General features: G+C 41.7%; 1 protein-coding gene across 2 annotated transcripts in view; it reads left to right on the forward strand.

The window, feature by feature from the left end:
• The window catches only part of DEPTOR (DEP domain containing MTOR interacting protein), a 148463-nt gene that overhangs the window by 120364 nt on the left and 2537 nt on the right, over positions 1-25562 (forward strand). The window contains exon 9 of one of the 2 annotated variants that reach the window (XM_080647261.1): positions 15980-17365. The exons of the other annotated variant lie outside the window; for it this stretch is intronic. Within the exon in view, the coding sequence (XP_080503387.1) occupies positions 15980-16108 (129 nt within the window). The 3' untranslated portion in view covers positions 16109-17365. Of the gene's footprint in view, positions 1-15979; positions 17366-25562 lie in introns of those variants that run through there. 2 annotated transcript variants of the gene reach the window in all.

Genomic DNA, 25562 nt, shown 5'->3' on the forward strand with positions numbered 1-25562 from the left:
GCTTTACTATTTCTAAGACGTTAAATTGTTGGAAGTTGATTCCCGAAGTCCCACCATTATATTCTAAAACAGATGGACAAATATAAAATGTACTTCAGCCCTAGCCAGTTTGCTCAGGGGATAGAGCAACAGCCTGTGGACTGAAGGGTCGCAGGTTTGATTCCGGTCAAGGGTACATACCTCTATTGCAGGCGGGAGGCAAGTAATCAATGTGTCTCTCTCACATTGATGTTTATCTCTCTTTGTCTCTCCCCCTCCTTTCTACTCTCTTTAAAAATCAGTGGAAAAATATCCTCGGGTGAGGATTAACAAAGAATAAAAATAAATAAATAAAAAGTACTGCAGCCTAGCTGGAACAAGATAATTCACATGAAAATCCCTAGCATTTTGCCTGGTCCAAAATTGGTACTCATTTTAATTTTTTTAAAGAATTTGAGCATGTCCATGGGTGTCCAGACCGTGTATCATTTCAGTCAGATAGAGAGGCAGACAGCACTGAATGTATTTGCATAAAAAAATAGTCTTTTCCATTTAATGTTTTTAGGCACATATGCCACCCTTTCAGTAGATTTAATGTAGAACTAGTGAAAACGGGTCTAAGATAAATTTAATCAACATTTGTTTAATGAAAGTACTGCTAAGCACCATATTAGGTGCATTATCTCTGCTTTATCATTAAAAATAACAATCCTGGGACATAGGTATTTTCTCCATTTTTCTCTTCAGAGAAGTTAAGAATTTTGCCTAAGGTTAAAAATTGTTTACGAATTCAGATATGCCTGGATCTAGATCCTGTGCTTTGGAGCCATTATTGTATGTGCCTGTGGGCAGAAGCATAGTATTGCGTTTTGGACCACTCTGCATTGGCTCTCATTGTATTGCCATGCCCTCCAAGAACATAATATTGATGGCATTCTTTCTTGGTAAGAAATTCAAATCCATAAAATGTTTAAAAGTGGAAGGACTGAACTTTGGAAACTAGGAAGAACATGTCCTTGTCTCTGAACTTTCTGTATCCCAAGGATTTGAGCTGCCCAAATCTGTTGATCTGTAGGATGTAATATGAGACTCCGCATCTGAGCTATGCTCCTGACTGTTTTCTGTTGGCAGGAAGCTCAAAAGCATGAACCTTAGTTTGTCATGATACCAAGTGGAGATTCTGATGATGTGGGTCTTCAGCAAAGTCTCTGCTGAGCATTGTCAGACACCTGTTCCACACAGGGCTTTAGTTTCTGGTTTTTCCTTATTCTGTGTTTTGTCTGATGTTGGGTCAAGTTCTTATTCTGGCTGAGTCTCATTTATAGACGTGTCTCTCTTTGTGCTAAGAGTATATTTTCTGCCCCGTCTCTCTTTCAGTCCCCATGCACAAGCATACTCCTCTCACCAGTGCTATTGGGGAACCAGAGTGCAGGTGTGCAGAGACCTGCAGATTGGCAGGGACCCAAAGGTGCTTTGATCCACACAGGACCTCTCTGGGTCTTTTGACATCCCCTTCAAACTAGTTTGACTTCTGGAAGGTAAAGGAAGCCATAGACAATTTTTATATTTTATTTTTCCATTCATTTCTTTTTTAAAAATATATAGTTTTATTGATTTCAGAGAGGAAGGAGAGGGAGAAGGAGACTGAAGCATCAATGATGGAGAGAGAATCCTGCATGTCCCACACCAAGGTCGAGCCTGCAACTCAGGCCTGTGCCCTGACCTAGAATTGAACTGTGACCTCCTGGTTCATAGGTTGATGCTCAATCACTGAGCTACGCCAGCTGGGCGCCATGGACAATTTTTAACGGTTGTTAGTTATTATTCTTGGCTCTTATCCAGGATTTTGCACTAGGTAGAATTTTAGATAAATATGTCTGAAATTCACTCATATATAAATATCTGTTGAATTGCCAATTATGGTATTATTTACATTACCAATAATCAGATACTTCAAGCCAGAAAGATTCTGCTGGTTCTTATCATGATTTGGGGATCAATGAATATGAGATCCATCCAGGAAGGGAGAGTAGAGGCTGCCCTGATAGAGGGGTAGAGAACTTTCCTTGAGTATTGTGCCTTGTATGGAATTATATTATATTATCTAGAATTTTCCACCAATGTCTCTGTAAGTAGAAACTGTCTCTTTCTTGTATCCTCTTTCTTGCTCTTTGGAGCAGGGACCCAAAATGGATGAAGTGTTTAAAATAGGAGTCCTCTGGCCTTTTCTCTGCAAACTTCTGGAAAGAACTGGTTCTAGTGAACTCTTGTTATGGATACAACATGGCTTGTTTCAGCTACTTTATAAAAGACAGGAGAAATATGACCAGGCTAAATATGGCCATCTGGGAAACTTTCCTGGAAGCATTTTTCAATGCCCAGAATGGAAGTCAATTTTCCAGGCTTAGCCTATAAATTAATCACTTTCTTGTGTAAAGACTGAGCAAGGCAGTTTGGTGCTGGCTAAGAATCCAGTGGTTTGGCATTAGAAGTAAACATTCACAGGCTTGGGAGCTGGCCTAGAGGGTAGACCGCTGAATGTAACTTCATGTCTACAGGGATAATGGGGAGAAGGAACCCACTTTTGTTGAACATCATGCTGGGGACAGCGCTTGTTGCTTAATATGTGCCATCATCTCCTCCAATCTTTGTCACAACACTTTGATCTGGATATGAGCTATATTTCACAGGTCAGTTTGGAAGAGTTTGAGTCATAACCTCTGGCAGTGCAACTAAATGTCAGAATCAGGAGCCAAACTAGCCCAGGTCTGCCTGGACCCAGTGTCCTTGGTCTTGCCATTATATCATGGTGCCCTTCAAATGTGTTCAAATTATTTAATTTTTCTTGTCCCCAATTTCTCTCCATCTGGCTAATATTGGCAAAATATGTTAGCAACTCTGCCAGAGGTTAGGTATTTTCTACGAATAGAGATATTGGAGGGAACCCCAATTTTCATATCCATGCAGTTCTCAGACAGATGTGTAAGGCACCTCAAGATGAGGTGATCTAGAATATGACATACTGGCCATGCCCACTGTTTATTGCTAGACCGTGGGAGGTGGGAGGTGGGAAGCTTTACTACTAATCTTTAGCCAAGTCATTGTGAAACTCTTGACCCTTCAGCAAAAGTTCTTGAACCGAGACAGTATTGAGCAACCTGATTGGGAGCCCAGGGTGCTGGCCCACAGATTGCTTGGTCCTGGATCTGCATATAGCCCAGGTACTGGTAGAATAAGGAAGAGGTTCTAGAGCAGAAACTAGAGCTTGGCTCCCTCCCCTGGAGGCACTCAACTCCCATTAGCCTTAGCAAAGAATGTCTAAAGTTGCTTAGAAATCATCACACCCAGGCTCAGCTCTATTTATAATCCTTTAATCCTTCTACTTTTCCCACCAAAATACTGTCAATCAGATGGTGGTGTGTGTCTCTGCCAAGGTACATGCACACACACATACAAACACATACACACATGCATACAATATTTCTTAGTCTGGCTCAGAGCAGCACCGCTCTGGAGGTGGAATAAGGGGACTGAGACTCAGCTCACTTTAGAGGTTAGATCATGTCACCCCTTATGAATGGGATAATAGATGAAACATGCATTGCATTTGTGGAAGCAAAGTTATAATGCAGTTATTTGCTGATGAATTATGTTGATGTGTGCCAAACCTCATTGAACAATCTTTTAAAATTTTTGACACATTAATTTTGCATTTTTAGCATAATCCAGAAAAAAGTATAATTTATGGGTATTAAGTGACTGATAGTAAACATTCTAAGGGCAAACAGCTAATTGGATAAGAGATTCTTGTGGAGGAAAGAATTTGGGGTTGGGATGAAAGTCTGACCTTTTGGGGCCTCTTTCCTTTGAGCTGTAAGCTCTTGTGGGAGTTGTCTATATATGTGTTGAGAGTGTGTTTCCTGCTGTTGGAAATGTAGCCCCAAGGGATAACGACAGGGAATTCTAAAGAACTTTGTATCCACAGTGTAAGCCAACTTTGTGTGGGGAGCCACAGAGGGGGTGGGGTTGATAGTTGCATATCCCTTGTGGAATACAGGCTCCCAGATAACCATGGATCTTGTGGTTACAATGTGCAGATGTTGCTTCTCTTCAGTGCCCAAACACTTCTTATAAGCTTGGAGGTCACCGGCTCCAGAGCATGCTGTCTGTCTTAGCACAAGCAGACCTTGGAAGTGGCCCTAGTGCAATCATGAGCTGCTGTGGGAAGGTGACAGGAACCACCAGGGTAAGCCACAGATTCTCCAGTCAGCCTTACACACGACTTTAGAGAGAATCCCCAGGAAACAAGTTTTCTTCCTAATTTTGGGTATCCACGTACAATGGACTGAACCAGGGTTCCCCATATTGCCCCCTGCTTTAAGTGCACCCCAGTTTCCCCTTGGCTGCCCCCCCACCCGCCCCCAACCACCACCAACAACAACTTGGCAAAGAGGACCAAAGGCGAGCTAGGTCTGAAATAGACCTTTGATCCATTGGGGCTGGGGGTGGCAGGCTCTGTTTGAAACCAGCAGGCACTCTGAAATGTTTAATTTGAAACAGAAAAATTTTAAGAGTTGCTTTTTGTTATTGTTGTTGTTTTATTGTGAAAGAAAGTCATTCTTGCATAGGGTTGGCTTTCCTTCACGGCTAAGTGTGCAGTCTGCTCTTTGGGGAGCCACACTGCCATACAACATGCTTTAAATGCATAAAGCTTAGAAGAAGACTGGAATTCTCTGGAGAGAGAATCCTGTGTTTGTCCAAGGACTGGCTCTCCGCCGCCTCCCACAGCAGTCACTCCCCAGCCAGTTGCATATTTTGTGGTGAGATTTATGGGACCAAACCCACAGCTGCAAATTTTCTGTTCTTTATTTTCCAAGAACCGTTTTCTGTTGTGAGGACTATTATGCACTAAACACAATTTATTTACCATTGCAGTGTCCAGAACTCCAAATTAGTATCTGTGCTGACCGTGAACATTTTTTTTAAACATTAAGCATTCTGTAGATGTAGGGACTTCATTCAGTAGATGCAATCAGCAAATTTTGACTCAAAGGATGGCTCTTGGCTTATGTTGTGGTAAAGGACCATCCAGGTGTCTAGTTATACTGTACAGCTCCTTCAGTTCTGAAGCACCTTTGTTTAAGTGAGTATCTTATGGACAGGACCAGAGAGAGATTCCTTAACAGAATTCCACTGCTCTGTTTATTTTAGAACTAGTGGCCCGATGCACGAAATTCGTGCACATTAAAAGGGGATTAATTAGAGGAAATAATTTAATATTGCTATTTGCCCTTTCTCTGTAATAGAAGTGTCAGAGATGAAAGAAAATTAGTAAAATGTATATGAAAACCTTCCTCCTGTCAGAGTCTGGGGCACACCACGGGACCCAGAGTCAAGTCCCTGCCCAACCACATGTGCCTCAAAATCGTGTGAGACCCAGACCCGGCTGCACCCCCCTCATTGGGATAGATCCAGACCTGGCTAGTCCCACTCTTGTCAAGCCCCGCCGGGCAGGGAACATAGCCTCAGGTCCCCTGGCCTGGTGCCAGGATGGGGGGCGTGGCCTGAGGTCCCCCGTCAAGCCCTACCAGGTGGGGGACATGGCCTGAGATCCCCTGTCAAGCCCCACTGGGTGGGGGGCATGGCCTGAGGTCCCCTGTCAAGCCCCACCAGGCAGGGGCCGTGCAGCCTCAGGTCTCCTGGCTTGGTGCTGGGGCGGGGGGTGCGGCCTGAGGTCCCCAGGCCTGGTGCCAGAGTGGGGTGCATGGCCTGAAGTCCCCTGTCAAGCCCCACCTGGTGGGGAGCATGGCCTGAGGTCCCCTAGCCCAGCACCAGAACGGGAAGTGCACCTTGAGGTCCCCCGTCAAGCCCTGCTGGGTGGGGGGCATGGCCTGAGGTCCCCTGTTAAGCCCTGCCAGGTGGGGGGCGTGGCCTGAGGTCCCCCGGCCTGGCGCTGGGGTGGGGGGAGCAGCCTGAGGTCCCCTAGCCCAGCACCAGGACAGGAAGTGTACCTTGAGGTCCCCTGTCAAGCCCTGTCAGGTGTGAAAGGCAGCCTGAGGTCCCCTGTCAAGCCCTGCAGGCCTGAGGTCCCCTGTCAAGCCCCACGGGGGCGGGGGAGGGCATAGCCTCAGGTCCCTGCTGATTGCTTGTTAAGGCTCCTTATGAGAACTTGGTCTCAGCTGTGGGTGCAGCCATCTTTGTGATGGAGTGATGGTTAATTAGCATATTCCCTCTTTATTAGATAGGATTATGTTGCTATTTTACAGTGGCTTCTGGAGTCTCTATCCTTGCATGGTGCTCTTGTATGGGAAAGTTTCTCTCTTATCATTCTACCAGAGGCCTGGTGCACAGATTCGTGCACCAGTGGGGTCTCTCTGCCTGGCCTGTGCCCTCTTGCAATCCAAGACCCCTCGGGGGATGTGGGAGCGCCAGTTTTGGCCCAATCCTTGCATGCCAGGCTGAGAGACCCCCCCCCCCACCCTCCCCGTGCTCAAATCTGTGCACTGGGCCGGTTTCAGCCTGATCCCCGCAGGCCAGGTTGAGGGAATTCATGCACCGGGTCTCTAGTATGCATATAAGATCTTTGGTTAATCTCTTCCTGCCCTCCCCTCTGCCCCCTTCCTTCTGAGATTCATCAGTCTGTTCCATGTTTCCATGCCTGTGCACTGAGTGTCTGCTCCCTGGTGGTCAGTGTGTGTCATAGCTAACAGTCGAATGGTCGCTTAGGCTTTTATATATATAGATATTATTTTTATTTTTATTATTTTTTAATGTTATTTATTGATTTTAGGGAGAGGGAGAGTGAGATAGAAACATAAATGATGAGAGAGAATCATTGATCAGTTTCCTCCTGCACACCCCCTACTGGAGATGGAGCCCAAATATGCCCTGACTGGGCATCGAACCATGACCTCCTGGTTCATAGGTTTATGCGCAACCACTGAGCAACACCAGCCAGCACTCGGGGTGGGGGGGAGTCCCTCAGCCAGGCCTGTGCCCTCTCACAGTCCAGGAGCCTTCGGGGGATGTCTGGGAGCAGGCCTAAGCTGTCAGTCGGACATCCTTAGCGCTACCGCAGGGGAGGGAGAGGCTTCCACCACTGCAGCTGCGCTTGCCAGCCATGAGCCAGCTTCTGGCTGAGTAGTGCTCCCGCTGTGGGAGCGCACTGACCACCAGGAGGTAGCTCCTGCATTGAGCATCTGCCCCCCTGGTGGTCAGTGCACGTCATAGCAACTGGTTGTTCCGACATTCAGTGGATTTGCATATTACCCTTTTATTATATAGGATTTCCTAAACCAAAATCAAACCTGGCTCTTCTAGGTTCATGCAATGAGTTGTCTTTCTTTTAACAATCTGCATTCACTGGACTGTTTGAGAGAGAGAGATGTGCAGGAAGGGAAAAAACAGTAAGTATTTAACATTCATTGGAATTAAACACAGGGCTTAGTGGTTAATCAGATACAATCCTCATGATAAACTTGATTCTCATTTTACAGATGCGTAAAATATACTCAGAGAATGTGTAACTTGCCCAGTCACATCACTAATAAATTATAAAGGTGGGAGTTAAAACTGTTTTTATTGCACTAAATAGAAAATATAGAAATTATTTTTTAAAAAATTATTTATGTATATCTAAAGCTATTACAAAGCAAATTATTACCCAAGAAGTCTAAGACCATAGATATTTTGTCTATTTTAAAATTTTATATACATTAATCATCTTGTAATCACAATATTAATGCACATCTAGGAGCAGAATTGCTGGATCATGGATTATGCATGTGTGTGGCATGAGTTATGTCTAATTGTTCTATCCTTTCTTGAAAGTGGAACAGAATAGTCTCCAACTAATATTGTTGAATTGTCTATTCCTTGAATTCTGTGAATTTAGCTTCATGTGTTTTGGGCCTTTTTGTTAGGAATTTACATTTGGTATATATTTGTTAGGTACAAATGTTTATAGTTTTTAATTTTTTTGATAGATTGAACCTTTTTATCATCATGAAATGTCCCTCACCTGGGAATTGATCTTTAGACCACTTCACAACGGACATTCCCTTTTGCTTAGACCAGTGGTCGGCAAACTGCGGCTCGCGAGCCACATGCGGCTTGGAGCCGTGGTTTGCCGCTCTGTTAACTAATGAGTTTGTCGACCACTGTCATATACTACCCTTTACCTCTTTGCACACAATATGCCACAATTGCCTAATCCTCACAGCTTCCAACTACACGGTAACATTTAGTCTAGTCCAGTGGTCGGCAAACTCATTAGTCAACAGAGTGGCAAACCGCGGCTCGCGAGCCACAGTTTGCCGACCACTGGCTTTAGACCACATTTCATTTGCTAAGACCATTATCTTTCCCCTCAGTACCCTCCCAGAGAATTCTCCGCCCAGAAAAAGCCTGCCTAGAGTTCTTTAAAACCTTTGACTCCCCATCCCTGGGTGCTGGCACCATTTGGGGGCTCAGCCCATCTGGTTTTTCCAAATAAATTTATAACCCCGTTACTACTTTGGCCTCCTGAGTTCCTTCTTCAGCGACCCTAATAAAAGGTGTGTTAAAGGCCCTAATAAATATAAAAAGTTTCAGCCCAACTTATCAGATGAAGAATTACCGTTTGGAGAAGTGAAGTGACTCAAAGTGATTCATAATGACTCAGCTCGCTGCGTGCAGAGCTGAGACTAGACCTTATCTCCTGGTTCCTTTTCCATTTCTCTGTGCTTAACTTTACCCTTGTGGAAATCCTCACTGGGGAGGGAAAAAGGAAGGAGAAAATCCCTGGAGAAAAACTTCTTAGGAAATTCACTTTTGCTGGGGATAAGCCAAGCTTTATTGGCAAGCGAAGGGGGTGCCTCACATTGAGCCTGCTAGCACCCATGCTGTGTTGATCGTCTGATGGCAACATTCTCACCCACCTACAGAAGACAGATGGTATGTTGCATCTTCTGCTCTCCTGTTTCTGTTGTGAAGCAAAGATTGCACAACAGAAAAGGAATGTGAGTGGAATTGGTAATGCCAGTTAACTGCACAGATTAGGTGATGTAATCACCATGTCAAATGGCGTGGTTTGGGACATGCCGGCTGAATTATAGGCTACATTGTTACCAAGGGTGATTATGCATCTTGCTTTCATGATATGTCTTTCCTTCTGGCATCTTTAAAATCTTCATTTAGGAGCCATTAATCTTCACCTCAGTTTAGCAGAAGATTGGGGCTGCCTACAGAGAGGGACCTTCCTCCTTCGCATGCATGTTATAAAGAAACATGGTTCTTTGAACTCTGGTTGAGGCTAATAAAATGCCATATACCCCTGCCAGGCTGGCCCAGATATAAAGATTGGCTCAAGTTATTCTTCAGAATAAAAATGTCCCTTACTACTCCCGATCGTGTTCTATGCTAATGATGATGGTGATGGTGGTGGTGGTGACAATGATGAGCAAGTGAACATTTTTCCATTTTCAAGGGCGGCAGAAGGAAAAATCAAATGCCACATTTTTTTAAAAGAAATTCAGTGTGTGAGAGGTATTTGAATACCAGGGTCGGGTGTTCATTCATGTGGTGTCAGTGCCAATTGTACAGGAGATGATTATCTATTACTTGGAGGAAGGATAGCCTAGGGCTTAAGTATAGGACTTTTTAGTAAAAATCCTGCCTCCACTATTTACTAGCTCCAGTTACTTCTCTGAACCTGGACCTGTGATTGTGAAATGGGAATAATAATAAAATAATAATAATAGTACTTGCTTCATGGGGTATGTTGGGAATTTCAAATGAGATTACAAGTGTAAAGATCTTTGGGAACTGGGAGAAGGTCAATGGGGAAAAAAAGGGAGACTTATGTACTACTATTTGTACAATAAAATAAAATTTAAATAAAATAAAATAAAATTTAAAAAACAAAGAACTTTGGGAAAACATTCTGTGTTCCTATTACCTATTTGGCAAGTTGTAACCTCAGAAGTAGTCTGACTATACACCTTAAACTTACACAATGTTATATGTCAATTATCCTATCTAATAAAAGAGTAATATGCATATTGACCGCCACTCCAAGACACAAGATGGCTGCCCCCATATGGTCAAAGATGGCTGCCCCCATGTGGACACAAGATGACTGCTACAAGATGGCCTGCAGGGGAGGGCAGTTGTGAGCAGTTAGGGGTGACCAGGCCAGCAGAGGAGGGCAGTTGGGGGAGACCAGGCCAGCAAGGGAGGGCAGTTGGGGGGGACCCAGGCCTGTAGGGGAGGGCAGTTGTGGGTGATCAGGCAAGCAGGGAGGGCAGTTAGGGGTGACCGGGCTGGCAGAGGAGGGCAGTTGGGGGAGACCAGGTCAGCAGGGGAGGGCAGTTGCGGGGGGGGGATCAGGACTGCAGGGGAGGGCAGTTGGGGGGGGACCAGGCCTGCAGGGGAGGGCAGTTGGGGGGGGAAGCCAGGCCTGCAGGGGAGAGTAGTTGGGGGGTACCAGACCTGCAGGGGAGGGCAGTTGGGGGGGGGGACCAGGTCAGCAGGGGAGGGCAGTTAGGGGCAGTTAGGCGTCAATCAGGCTGGCAGGGGAGTGGTTAGGGGTGATCAGGCTGGCAGGGGAGTGGTTAGGGGTGATCAGGCTGGCAGGCAGAAGCAGTTAGGGGCAATCAGGCAGAGGCAGGTGAGCAGTTGGGAGCCAGCAGTCCTGAATTGTGAGAGGGATGTCCAGTGGGATTGGGCTTAAATGGGCGGTCGGACATCCCTCAAGGAGTCCCAGATTGGAAAGGGTGCAGGCTGGGCTGAGGGACCCCCCCCCCCCGTGCACGAATTTCGTGCACCAGGCCTCTAGTATATCAATAAAGCTGGGGGAAAAGAAAGTTACATAATGACCCTCCCTCCCCCATAAAACAAAATAAGCATGCTAGGTGTATGGACCAAATGAATGGCTAGACTTTCACAGGCATGGTTAACAGGAGAAATAACAAATCATTCATAAAAGACAGTGCTTTATTTAAATGTTTATGCTTTTACTTTCATAGTCTCTATCAGATGAAAACCAGGATGTATGATTTGGAGCCAGGTTTAAAGAAATGAGGACAATCAAAATATAACCTTTTTCTTTCCAAACTTTAAGCTTTCAAATATGTCTTAATCTACTCATGATTTTCATTGCTCTGGTTCATCCTCCACCTTCTTTTATTTTTGATACTTTGGCTATTGAAAGCCTCCACCCTCATTCACAGCAGGTCTGTACATGGTATGTATTTGCCACATCAACAATTGAAAGATGGCAGCTGACATATTACTTTAAGAGCACATGTTCTCAGCCCGGCTGGCTGGTGTGGCTCAGTTGATTGAGCATCATTCCTTGCACCAAGAGGTCGCTGGTTCGATTCCAGGTGAGGGCACATGCCCGGGTTGGGTTGTGGGCTAGATCCCCAGTAGAGGGCATGCAGAAAACAGCTGTCTCATCATTGTTTTTATCTCTCTCTCCCTCTCCCTTCTTCTCTCTGAAATCAATAAAAACGTATTTTAAAATAAGTACATGTGCTCTACCATAGCAACAGGTTTGGTTGGTGTTGTATTGTGTTTTGAGCAACTTGGATATTATCTCTGATCATAATGCTAAACTTCAGCATTTTATACATTGTTATTAATAATTTTGAAGTCTAGAAGATAGCAAAATTTGGCTCTAAAAATAGTAGACTTCAGGCAAGTAATAATTATAATAAAAATGGAAATGCCAGTCTCCCTCTTATATATTTAAGGCTGTTAATGTTCATGGTCATAGAATGTATTATTATAATATTATCAGGTGTGGGATGAGCATTTAAAATAACTTTTGGTAGAAAAATTCTAGTGTATACTTTATAGCACTGCTTCTCAACATAGTGCTTTATTAAAATCACCTAATATATTCAATGAAAATGCAGATTCTTGGGACCCACCTTCATAGAGTCTGGTTTGGTAGGTCTTGGGTGAGATGAAAATTCACATATTCAGTAAGCCCCCAAAGGTGACTCACATTTGCACTACAGTTTGAGGGCCATTGTTTTATATTTGGGCACACTGTTCACTTAAGCAATTGAACAATAAAAATAGTTCAAATATTGTTGACTGGAACTTTTTTTTTTTGAGTGCTATATATATTTGTTTCCTCCATCACCATTTATTTCCACCCCCCCATACCCTCTTCCATCTCCACCCCTTTCCCCATCTAATTGGAACTTCTAACATGCAACTGCTCCCTCACTCCAAAGCTTCCTCATTAATTGGTACATTTCTTGTCATAAGTAGCATTCAAGTAAGATAGGCTGTATGCTTTGCATGGATTTGAAGACGAGTTCTACTTTTAGTGGGTGCTTGATAGGATGGTCTCTAGAATACATCCAAATATTCTGTTGGATTAAGAATGTATTAGTTTGCACTTGACATCTTGGTCTGCTTTCTGCATCATTTATTAGATAGGCTTCTATACCTATGCTAACCAGGACTCAGATCTTCCTGATTATTTTCTGTGTCTATCTGTGTATTTCTTTTTTTTTTTTTTATATATATTTTATTGATTTCTTACAGAGAGGAAGGGAGAGGGATAGAGAGTTAGAAACATCGATGAGAGAGAAACTCCATCAGCTGCCTCCTGCACACCTCCTACTGGGGATGTGCCCACAACCAAGGTACATGCCCTTGACTGGAATCGAACCTGGGACCTTTCAGTCCACAGGCCGATGCTCTATCCACTGAGCCAAACCAGTTAGGGCTGTGTCTTTCTTTTTTTTTTACGACTCTTTCTGTCTCTGAAACTCTCTCTCTCTTGGTCTGTCTTGTTAAATGTTTTATTATTTTTATGGAAAGCCTGAAGCAATCGAGGAGGGGGGAAGAGAAAGAGAGAGAGACATTTCAGGGAAGTGTCTTGGTGAAGACAGATTTCCATGGCAGTGAAAAGACACTTGTGCAATCGTAGGTGTAGTGTTTCTCCCCATCCTCACTCCCACTTTGGATGAAACACTAAATAATTGTGATCTGTCTCCAAACATACAAAAACCAATGCACAATTGCACAATCCCATGGGCACTCAGTCCATCCAGAGGGCTGTCAGACATCTGCCAGGACTGGTGCAGGGAAGGAATTAGTGGCAAGGTTATTGGGTTGGTTTGGCTCCTTATCAGGAGGAAGGCTGGAGTTCAGCCTAGGTACTTATCCCAACTGATCACACCCTGAAATGTGCTGAGTCCTGCCTCCCTCTTCCTGTTAACTCTTTCCCGACCTACTGTGGTCAGAGACCTCACTCACCTATGCCTTATGAAGGTTTTGTTCTTCCTTTTCATTAAGGATGATGTTCTCCGTGTACCTTCTTTATGAATTTAAGGGACTACACTTTTTGTAGATTGAATTTAGAGAAGGTACATGAGCTCATGATTGATCTCTTGTCCATGAACTGGGGGAATGAAAATTGCAATCAAATATGAAAAAGCAGGAAAAAGCATCTTTATCTCATTTGAATTTCCATTGCCACCTATGGCTGGCATCTACGTTTCCTGAGCCCAGGTAAGAGGTGATATGTACCTCAGGTAGGTAGGTCTACTCAGAGGTCATCACAGTTCCTGTTTGTTTCCATGTATTTGCTTTTTAATATAGAAGAAAAATATTTTTTTCCCTAGGCTGTGCACTCCCTGTAGTTACTTGTAATTTGTGTTTATTTGCAGAACATAGTGTACTGTGGAGGCCAAATCAAAGTCCATTATAACTGAATATGTTACATAGTCCTACCTGTATTTCTTGATCATTTTGCACATCTTTAGTAACAGAACATTGGAACTGTTGGAACCACAGCAGCTGTTAAGACCTCTCAGAGAGAGATGACATCTTTCCTAACAGCCTGGTTCTAAAAATACTACCCTGAAAATAAGCATGATAAAATGGCTCCTTTTTTCCCTTTTTTTTTTTTTTTTTTTTTTGCCTCATTCAAGGAAACAATTTGAAATAAAAATCTAAGTTTACATATTGCTGAGGGATTTTTAAGTGACACAAAAAGCAACCCAGTAAGTGAAGGTATAAGTTATAAGAATTAATAAATCCTTCATGTTCAATCCTAATTGTGCTTTTTTTTTTTTTTTTTTTTTTTTTTTTTTTTTTTTTTTTTGCTTATTACATTTATTCATTTAGTTCATTCAACAGGAATATTTATTAGTTTTCCTATGGCTGCAGTAACAAATTAACACTAACTTGTTGACTTAACCCAAATGTATGACCTTATAGTTCTGGAGTCAGGAAGTCTAAGAGAAAGGTGTCAGCAGGTGGTCTGCATTCCTTACAGAGGTTCTGAGGGGAGAATCCATTTCCTTGCTCTTTTCAGTTTGCAGAGGCCACTTGCACTCCTTGGCTCCTGGCCCCTTCCCTGTGTCACTCCAGCCTTTCGCTTCTGTCATCACCTCTCCTACTTCTGCCTTTGACTTTCTTGCCTATGATGATATAGGGCCCACCTGAATAACCCAGGGTAATTTCCTTCTGTTAAAAAATCAGCTGAGTAGGAACCCAATACCATCTGCAACCTTAATTCCCCATTGCCATGTAAACTAACATATATACAGGTTCTGGGGATTAGGACATGGACATCTTTGGGGGTGAGGTATTGGTTAGCCTACTGTAAGTACCATGTACCAGTTGATTCTGTTTTGCTTTGATCACTGACAGCTGGAGATCTATGTTCTCTCCATTGTTCTATGTGAGTGACATAACCCAATTGCTCCTATAAAATATCTCCAGATGCACAACAGATATACCATCTGTTCATGCATGTCAGCTAATGAAAGGTATCCAGTACCTGATGCCACCACCAAGTTCAGGAGAAGTTGTTCTATTTGAAGCAGTGGCTGTGGGTCAGTATCAGGCTCCCTATGGTGTATCCACAGTGACCTCTCAATATTGAATGATGCCCTTTTACTTTCTTATTGTAATTCTCTCTCCTATCACAGGGTAAGTTAACACTGACTTAATATAAAAGCTGACCTTTGTTGGCCTCATAAGGATGGGAAATAGGAAAATTTGTGGAATTTAGTATCTCAAGTGGGACACCTAGGCAAGTCAAAGGAGGCACCACTAATAATTATGCAGGAACTATAGGTATAAAATAATAGGACTGCCCTAACCAGTTTGGCTCAGTGGATAAAGCGTTGGCCTGTGGACTCAAGGGTCTCAGGTTTGATTCCCGTCAAGGGCATGTACCTTAGTTGCGGGCACATCCCCAGTAGGGGGTGTGCAGGAGGCAGCTGATCGATGTTTTTCTCTCATCGATGTTTCTAACTCTCTATCACTCTCCCTTCCTCTCTGTAAAAAAATCAATAAAATATTTAAATAATAATAATAATAGGACTGTCCTGGGAACACCAGGCCACGGGTCTCCCTATACATTGGGTCCAAATGAATAATAACAGCCATAAATACTGTGATGATGATAAATCATAGGTTCAAGCACTGCAGTATTATTGTTATTGTTATTAATCATCCCTATTTTAGAGTTGAGGAAAATAAAGCTCAGAAATGTAAATACCCATAGCTAATGCTAGTGATTGCTGCGTTAGGATTTAAATCCAGTTTTGTAAAACGCTACAACAAATGCTTTTTCCATTATGTTGCCTTCCAGAAAAAGTGTAGCTTAGAAATTATTGAATTGCAATTGTCAGCTGGATATGGTTGGGCATTTTAAGAATGATGTTGCCCAGCTGGTATGGCTCAGTGGTTGAGCTTCAACCTATGAACCAGGAGGTCACCAATTGATTCTTGGTCAGGGCACATGCCTGGGTTGTGGGCTCGATCCCCAGTGTGGGGCGTGCAGGATGCAGCCGATCAATGATTCTCTCTCATCATTGATGTTTCTATCTCTCTCTCCCTCTCCTTTCCTCTCTGAAATCAATAAAAAAAAAATAAATAAATATTAGAATGACATGACCTGGGAGAGCTATACAATGTCTTCGTTAGAGGTCTGTGAAAACCAGGAGCCATGATAGATGCTTTTTCTTGATCTTGCCTTCAGGTCTGTCAGTTTGTCGTCTCTGTCAATGGGCTCAACGTGCTGCATGTGGACTACCGGACTGTGAGCAATCTGATTCTGACCGGCCCACGGACCATTGTCATGGAAGTCATGGAGGAGTTAGAGTGCTGAGCGGGTGGCCTTCCTGGCACTTCGAGTGGCTGTGGATGAGCAAAGCCGAAACAACACAACACAATGCAGTGACAAGACTTCCATGCACATGGATGGCTCTGGACATACAAACCTTTTCTTCATACAGATACATCTTGATTTGAGTTTCATACACTGTTTTGAATGTGGAAGAACCGGGTAATACATCTTAAAAACAGCAACTTATGTCAGTATAGAAAATATTTGGGACAGAATTTTCTTAATGGGTAGAATTGCTTTACTTGATTTCTGTTTGTAGTTCTCATTCACTGTTTCTTATTTTAATTTGCAGAAAGTTGTTGAAATGTTTCTCTAGTCAAATAGCAACTCCCTAAAATCTCCTTCGTAGGAGTCAATAGAGGAGTTTTTATAGGCTTTAAACTGTATTCTCACCAAAATGAACATGGAACTGTTTATTAGAGAATCTAGATTTCACTGAGCTCCAAATTAAAGCAACAATCAAAGGAATAGTATCTGTTAATTAGCATTTTGAAGGAGTATCTAAAACTTTCAAGAGCTTACAGCCATCAAAAAATGGCTTTTTTTTTTTTTCTGGCCTTTAGTGTCAACTTTAGCTCAACATATGTTTTCAACTACAGCGTTAGTTAAAAAGCAAAAACTCTGTGATGATGTGGGTGCGTAGATAGGGAGATACTACTTGTTTGCTCCATTTTCTCTGTCTGAGCCAAAATCATTTGTTCTATCAGCTATAACAGCTTTCTGGAATTAATGCTGAATGTGCTGAATGTCAAAACAGAGACGTTTGTATATACACATGTACTTCAGAATCAAACCTCTGACAAGATTTCACTTTGAGGGTGTCCCTTTTTTAAGTGAAGTGTTCTAGAACTTGGCCCATATGTGACAAAACTTGAAACTAAATTGCCTTACTGGCCTGAATCTTTACTATCTTTCTAGTATAACGTATTCTAAGGACATGACATGCTACTTATTTGGCGGGAATATTTTTCACCAAAAGCAAGTCTCGTGTTGTAACTTTTCAGCTCGTTTGTATATATGCATGTTTCTTTTTTTTGGTGTAGGAAAGAATGCATTTTGGGGCTCGGTGTATAGAGGAAATTCCTCAACGTGCCAAATTAAGGAGCCAGGGAATGCTGAATTCTTCTTCGTTTCATATAATGCTGAATTCTTCATTTCATATAGTGCATTCTGAACGATGAGGTTACTTTCTTATTATGTATTAACAAAATAAAATATGAATGATGTACCTCAGCCATTATTTTGTGATAGGGTATCATAATGTATTGGTACTGGTAGAATTGACATACCATCTTAACGATGCTACATGTATATGTTTCTGGCAGTCCAACTTTTCTGATCTGTAGTTTTAGAGAATAGGATTTTGAAGTAAGATAGAATGGCTAACGTTAATGCTGCCGATCTACATTTGGGAACTATTGTCATCTCCATGCATATGCTCCTATGTGCGTTTCTACTGTATGCCAATCTCTGTGCTATCGCTCTTAACAAATATGATCTCTTTTCATCCTCATCACAACCCTGCCAGATTGATATTAATCATCCTTACTTTGTGGTTGAGGAAACTAAGTATGAACAAGTTTAAAAATGGTCTCCAAGTTCATTCAGCTGCAAAAACTGCTAAGTGATAGTAGCCTGGATTCAAACACAGGTTTATTTAATGTTAAAGCCCATGTTACCACCCCCAGCCTTTCTCCCTGTAGGGACCTTCTGTTGAAGGCTTACTCTGTACCAGGTGCAGTGCTAAAATTATACATTGCTAATTATTGACCTGTGAGGTCAATACCATTATCCCCATTTTACAACTGAGGAAACTGACTCATAAAGAGGTTCGTCTTATGCCCAAGGCCACACCACTAGTAAGTAGGAGGCCTTTCCATTTGGCTTTAAAACATTTTTATAACATCGTTAAAAGATGAGTCTTAAATACTTTCTGTCCCAAGGTATTCATTAATTGACAGGAGAAGGACTGCCTTTTGGGAATTGGCATCTTTTTCTTGCCTGCTACTTGTACACGTCCTAATGCCCCTCGTGTTGGCCCTGGCACAGTATCACTTCCCTTTGGCCAATCTAAGCACCAGAGAAGGAAGTGTCTGGCTTTATTTACTCCACATCTGTGACATTTATTTTATTTGGAGTGTCATTGATGTATTTGGCCATATGAATACCAATGTGAAGGAAGGAACGAAGGAAGGAAGGAAGAAAGGGAAGGAGGGAGGGAGGGAGGGAGGGAGGGAGGGAGGGAGGGAGGGAGGAAGGAAGGAAGGAAGGAAGGGAGAGAGTGGCTCACATCACTCTGTTTAAAGGCCAAATACTAGAGAAGTCTATTTAAGGCCAAGAGGACTTCACCTTAGCTCCCCTGCCCCAACCCACCTGTGTCATCCTCATGGTGTAATTAAAGTGAATGCTCCCACTCCTCTAGGGAGTCTTCTAGCTCCCTCCAGCCTTTGCACCTGCAGTTTCTTTTCCCTGGAATATCCTTCTTTGCCTGAAAAAATTCTCTCTCATTGACTCCCATTAGCTATTGTCTCCTCTGAGAAACCTTTGCCAGCTCCCTAGTTCTGGGATTATAGCCCCTTCTCTAAATTCCCATGGACCCTCATGCATCAAACTCCTGTAATTCCAGCATTTAATTTGAAATTGTCCCATTAGGTGTCTGCCTCACTAACTACACTCTAAGCTTCTGCAGAAAAGGGACTGTGTCTTGTTACCCAGGTATTCCCTTCACCTGGCCCAGTCCTGACACAGAGTAGTGTGTCCATTGCTATCCATGTTATCCAACGAATCACCCCAAACATGCCTTATAGCACTATTTCTTTGCTCATGATCTATGGGTTAGCATTTTGGGCAGAGTTCTGCTGACATGGCTCAGCCACTGCTCCAGGTGGTACCGGTTGGGTTTACACAAACATTTGTGGTCAGTGAAGAGTTGATGGGGGGCTGACTGATCTTGGAAAACTTCATGCATATGTCTTGCAGTTGGCTGGGGTGCCTCAGTTCTGCTTCATGTGTCCTTTCCCCACATGAGATCAAAGCAGGTGAGAATGGGAACTGCCTGGCCATTAGTGGACTTGATCGGAAGTCACACAGCATAGCATTTGGTTGTTCAAAGCAAGTCACAAAGCTAGCCCAGAATCAAGAGGTAGGGGAATAGCCTCTACTTTTTGATGGGAGGAGTTGCAAAGAATTGGTGGCCATTTTTTCTCCACCAAGAGTAGGTACTTATTCATTATTTTTTGAATAAAGGACCAAGAAGTTGCTTAGTTGTTGAAAGACTTCAGCTATCCAGATGCAACTTACTGACCAACTACTGGGTAGAAGTATAAGATTAAGTTGCAAATCAAGCCCAGTGCCTAATGAAAACTTCAAGGTCAGAAAATGCTGAAATGATAGTGCTACACGGAGCCATGGAAAGCACAGTTTAGTCTTCCTGTCCTGTTGATGAGGAAATAAGTGTGGAATTGTCAGGTGGCATGTCCAAAATCACGAGGCTTGTTGGGTACAGAGCCTGGGCCAAATACTGGTCTCCTGCCCCCGCCCCCAATCCTATGTCCTTTCTAGTCTAGTGTTCTGCAGTGTAGGCTTTTAGCTTTGAGGTACTTATAAAATGCAAATGGTGCCATGTACCTGTGAAGGTGAAGGGTCTACATTTTAATTGACTCATGTTGTTAAATCATATCATTAAAGAAATAAGTATTTTGTGTGGTATGTTGACAGTAGAACTGCTTTAACATTTAGAAACTTCATCCTTAAATGTAACACCAAGAATTAGTCTCAATTAACAGTGAGCAGTATTTCTAAGAACTTTTATTTTAGCGTGTGTGTGTGTGTGTGTAGCAGTGTATTGCAAAAATGGCTTTCTTCGTTGCCAGAAAAAACACTTTTGATATGTTTGTTAATTATGTTGTAGAGAGAAAAATGCGATTGCCTTTTGGATTGATTCTGTTGTCTGATGTTTTATTATTAACCTCTGTTAAATAATTATATAAATTGATTAGGGGACTAATTGAGAAATGATGGGTAACATGAAGATATCCATGTCTGAGTAGATTAGATGTGACCAACTTCACACTATCTTAAAGGAGAATGTGTTGGAGTAGTAGCAATGAATAATTTAAAAATCATTGCTTTCAGTTCAAAGTAAAATCCCACATTTTCAGATACTCATTCCTTTCAAATATGCTCTGAAAATAATCTACTTTCAGGACCTATTTTAAATGGATGATGTGAACTTTCTCTCCTATTGAATATTAATCCCATTTCATTTTATTCATAAATGACCAGAATAACTCTTTTCAATTTTGCTGATCGGTTAGTCTATTGATATCATTGACCATGGTTTTACTCAGTTAAGGCAGAATTTACGGAATAATATGTTTTTCTTCAGTTCAGTATCAACAGGACAAATCTGCAGTGTACCAAAATGAAGATCATTATCAAAGTTAGCTTATGATATTGTCAAATGCATTAATATATGTACTTAATATATATGCTTATTTTTAAATTAGAATGAAATTTATGTTCTCCCTTTATTAAAAATTATAACACTTAAAATTATAAGGTGAAAATAGCTAGTATAGCATGAAATAAATGTTAATTTTTAAAAACAGTGACTTTAGGATTTCACTTTTCCTGTCTTTTAGAACAAATTAGCTATTTTTTATTCTAAGAAAGGGTTGCATTATAAAGCTAACATACTACTAACCTATCAGGAAAGGACACATGGGACTCATCTCCAGTTCTCTAATGTAGCCAAAAGTGCCATTCATAAAACTACTTAATGATGGATATTTTCTGAAGTTCTTTTGCCTGAGGGGGAAAAAGTGCATTAAAAAGCTTTTTCTGTACTGTATTTGAGTTGAAATCATTTTGTCCCTACACATCCTAGTATTTATGAATGTTGTGAAATAGTCTATAAGGGAAATGCTATATGGTTTTTTGCTACTCTGAGAGAATGTCAGTATTTTTACTTTCAATGAATTAGAAAATCAGTCACATAATTCAGTGTGGGGTGAGTGTTTTCTTGGACCACATGTAATATTAACCAAAAGGACTTTACATTTTTCTCATATTTATTCACTTATTTGTTCATTCAAGAAACCTCACTGAGGATCTGTGTTTTGCTGGACACTGCACACAGACCTTGGGAATACAAAACTGAGTGGACATGACCCTGGGTCCAGCTTATCTTGTAAGAATCATCTTTGGGTCTACTTCCTATAATTCTCTCTGCGCAGAGGGAGGAATATGAAATAATGGTGTTGAAGCAGGTGGTTTAATGTCAGACACAGAACACTGACAACTTACATTTAACTGTATTCTCCTTTCCAATCTTCCCCCACTTTCCCTTACTCAAGGTAGCCACAGTGGTGAATGTTGAGTTTGCTATTCTCTTCTTTTTGTTCTTAATACTTTAGGGTTTTTTAAATAAACATTCTTAAAATTTAGAGCATCAATTTTTATATAATCTCCTGGGACTTGTTTGTTTTAATTCAGAATTATATTACTGAGATTCTTTTAGGTTTTTGTGTATAGTTATAATTAATTCATTTTTCAAGGCTTCAAAAATTTATAGAACACACATTATATGTCTTTTTTTCTTGTAATTAGACATTTGAGTTATTTCCATTGTTGTTGTTGACATAAATGAGGTTACTATGAACAATCTTGCACCATCTCCTGGGAACAAGTGGAGGCATTTCTCATAGGAATCCACCTAGGGGAGAAACTACTGCATTATGGGAAATGAGAATGCTAACTTTACAAGGTCACAATGGACTAGTTTCCAAAGTGGTTGAACCTACTCTCATCCAAAATATAAAAGTGACATATGTTGATCAGTATCTTTTCCAACACATTCTGAGATGTCTTAATTTTTGTCAAATAAATGCCTATTTGGTCAATAACACTGCGAGTCCTAATTTGCTGCAAAGCTCATAAAACTTAAAGCACAAAAAAATGTAAGAAGTAATTTTTGACCCAAACTTACTACATCAATGCCTTCATGATGGCAAGGATGTTTTGAAACTCTGTCCTACAACAACTTCGTGATTCCAATGAGGAAAGGATTCTTGGAAGTCAGTATAACATATTCAAGAGCATCCAAAAATAATTTATTAAGCACCTACTATGGGCCTGTCACTGAGTCTTTGGCAAACAGCAGGAAATAAGACAGGTCTCTGACCTAATAAGTTATATAAATAAAACTAGGGGTGAGTGCTAAGAAGTAAAAATGAAACCAGATGGGATGATAGAAAATGGAGTTGTCACATTACTCAGTTCCTAGGAGGAACCATTCCCATTACATTCTGTGTAAACAGTGCCCCCCTGAAGTTAAGCAGTGCAACAGCCCTGAGCAACAGCTCTCCGCAAACCTGTTAGGAGTTGAGCCATCCTTAGAGAAACCTAAAAGGAGAGATATAAACAGGAAACAGCAAGTTTAAAGGGACTGAGGCAGGACACGTCATAGGGGTTAAGAGCATGGCCTCTGGAGACATACCAACCTGGATTCAGATCCCAGCTCCAGCACTTAGAAGTACATCCAGTTGTTACTGAACCTCTCTAAACATCAGTTTTCTTATCTGTAAAATGAGATAATGCATGTAAAAGGTTTATCCTTGACCCTAGTAAATAATCAATAATTAGATGTTTCTCTTGTTTTTGTTTTTGTGGGTTTTTTTTTTTTTTCCCACTAAACAGAAAAAAAAAAAAAAAAAGCACTCTGGGGAAGTTCTTAGTTGCCCCCAAACTCACTCCAACCAATGTATACCCAGGACTGGAACTCGGGTCCCAGAAATATCCAGTCTGATGCTTTATTTCAGGATGTCTTTCTGTGCCTCGGTTTCCTCTTTTTTTAAATGGTATAACACTCCTACACAGCTAATATGAAGATTAATGAGTTTATATATTTAAAGGTCAATACGGTGCCTGCTACATAAGTGCTTCAAAAATTACTATTAAGCCGAAACCAGTTTGGCTCAGTGGATAGAGCGTCGGCCTGCGGACTGAAAGGTCCCGGGTTCGATTCCGGTCAAGGGCATGTACCTTGGTTGCGGGCACATCCCCAGTGGGGGGTGTGCAGGAGGCAGCTGATGGATGTTTCTCTCTCATCGATGTTTCTAGCTCTCTATCCCTCTCCCTTCCTCTCTGTGAAATATCAATAAAATATATTTAAAAAAATTACTATTAAAAACTCTTATTATTACTACCATACCATGCAAAATTCTGTCATTTTGTAGACCCACACTAATCCATAAGATTGCCTCTATGTATTGTTTCTACATATCTTCATCACCAACAATATACACTTTTGTTGTTTTAGTTATGATAGACTACATATATCTGAAGAAACCCAAAACACTAATTCGAAAGAATATATGCATCCCCCATGTTCATTGCAGCATTATTTACAATATTCAAGATGTGGAAGCAACCCTTACATAAAATGAAATGCTACTTGACCACAAAAAAAGAATGAACTCTTACCTTTTGTGACAGCAGGGATGGACCTAGATGGACTTACTTTGCTAAGTGAAATAAGTCAGACAGTGAAAGACAAATACCATATGATTTCACATATATGTGGAATTTAAAAGGACAAAATGAACAAAATAGAAACAGACTCATAGATATAGAGAGCAGACTGTTGGTTGCCAGAGGAGAGAAGGGTTGAGGGCTGAGGGAAAAGGGTGAAGGGATTAAGAAGTAGAAACTGGTACTTACAGAATAGTCACAGGGATGTAAAGTACAACACAGGGGAGATAGTCATTAACATTGTAATAAATATGTATGGAGCCAGGTGAGTATCTAAAATATCAAGGGGACCACTTTGTAAAGTATATGATTCTCTAACCATTATACTGTACACCTGAAATTAATACAGAATAATATTGAACATAAACTGTAATTGAAAGAAAAGTCATAGACTAGATTATCTAAGGGTTAGAAAAAATATATATGATCCACTCTATGTTTTATTATGTACATTAAAAGAAATCACCCATGCTGTCACTTTTGCTGTATTTTTTGAGTACTGAGGAGCAAGGAGATTCACAGGTTGGTCAGAAATACAGCTCTGGATTTGTGGCTGTAAATTGAGAGAGAGCAAAAATAATTTTGCATTGGATCCTTATGTTATTAGCTACCTAGCTTTTGAAACTGAAAGTTACACATAAATAATTTACCAAACAGAATCTTTTAAAAAAATATATATATTTTATTGATTTTTTGCAGAGGAAGGGAGAGGGACAGAGAGTCAGAAACATCAATGAGAGAGAAACATCGATCAGCTGCCTCCTGCACACTCCCCACTGGGGATGTACCCGCAACTAAGGCACATGCCCCGGACCGGAATCGAACCCGGGACCCTTGAGTCCACAGGCCAACGCTCTATCCACTGAGCCAAACCGGTTAGGGCCAAACACAATCTTTAAACTCAAGATTTCATAGGAAATAATTTCAAAAAACTGTAAAATAGCATGCTTACTATCTGATCAGGCTCCCCCAGCAGTTTTGCAGCCTGTTAAGAAAGCAATAAATCAGTTGTTGTGCTTTCTCTCCCATGGCAAACCATAGTTCTCAGGCATACTGGAAACTTAGTCTTGATTATAAAGGGGTCTCTTTCCTGAGCACACTTTAATTGAGACATCATTCCATTTGTCTTTTGTGGGAAGCTTCCTAAGTGTAGAGGTTTAGGAGATTCATGCTGGAGTTACGTCAGCAAAACCACCACCCTGTGCTTCTGTTAGCACAGGCAGAGAGTGGGGGCACAGGCTGCTGCTTGCCTTGTGCGTCTGATGAACGTACTGAGCAAGGAGAAAGAGCGCTCTGTAAAGAACTTGGCCGAGGTGTCTCCTGTTCTTACATCTGGGACTTGGTGACTCTCATTTTGCCTATCTCTCTGCCTATGTGACTTTTCTCTCTTCGCCTCCCGGGACTCTGGATCTTGTTCTAAATGCCCTTTGCTCCTTGGGGTTAACTATTAAACTTGTTTCTTCCTGAAGTCTGAAATGCTTTGGCCCACAAAGGATGACTCAGAATAGCAACTTTATGAAGGTGGCTCGTGACACTTTTCCAGGTCCAATGGAGGGGGTGGGACGTGGGCTGGTAAGACAGGGAAGAGGAGAAAGGAAGGACGTTTGTTCTGTTACCCCCACTTTGAAAATGTGTACTAGTATGTCAGTGTAGCCAAAACTATGCGCTGAGCCCAGATTTTAAAGCATCTGGCTGTTCCTGCCACTGGGAAAGGTGAAGAAGTGCAGCAGGGACCATGTGACATGGGAATGTGAAGGTTAGTTAATTACAAAGCAGGGAGATTGCCAGGTCTGGTGTTTATCAGCAAAAAGGGAGGGAAACGGTGCTGTGAGCTCTAAGGAAGATTGGAATCCATGAACGTCTGACAAGCCCATCTGTTAGATAAAGAACCACTCTTTTTTCA

The sequence above is a fragment of the Plecotus auritus genome (assembly GCF_963455305.1).
Source record: "Plecotus auritus genome assembly, chromosome: 11".
In the NCBI taxonomy this organism is placed as follows: Eukaryota; Metazoa; Chordata; class Mammalia; order Chiroptera; family Vespertilionidae; genus Plecotus; species Plecotus auritus.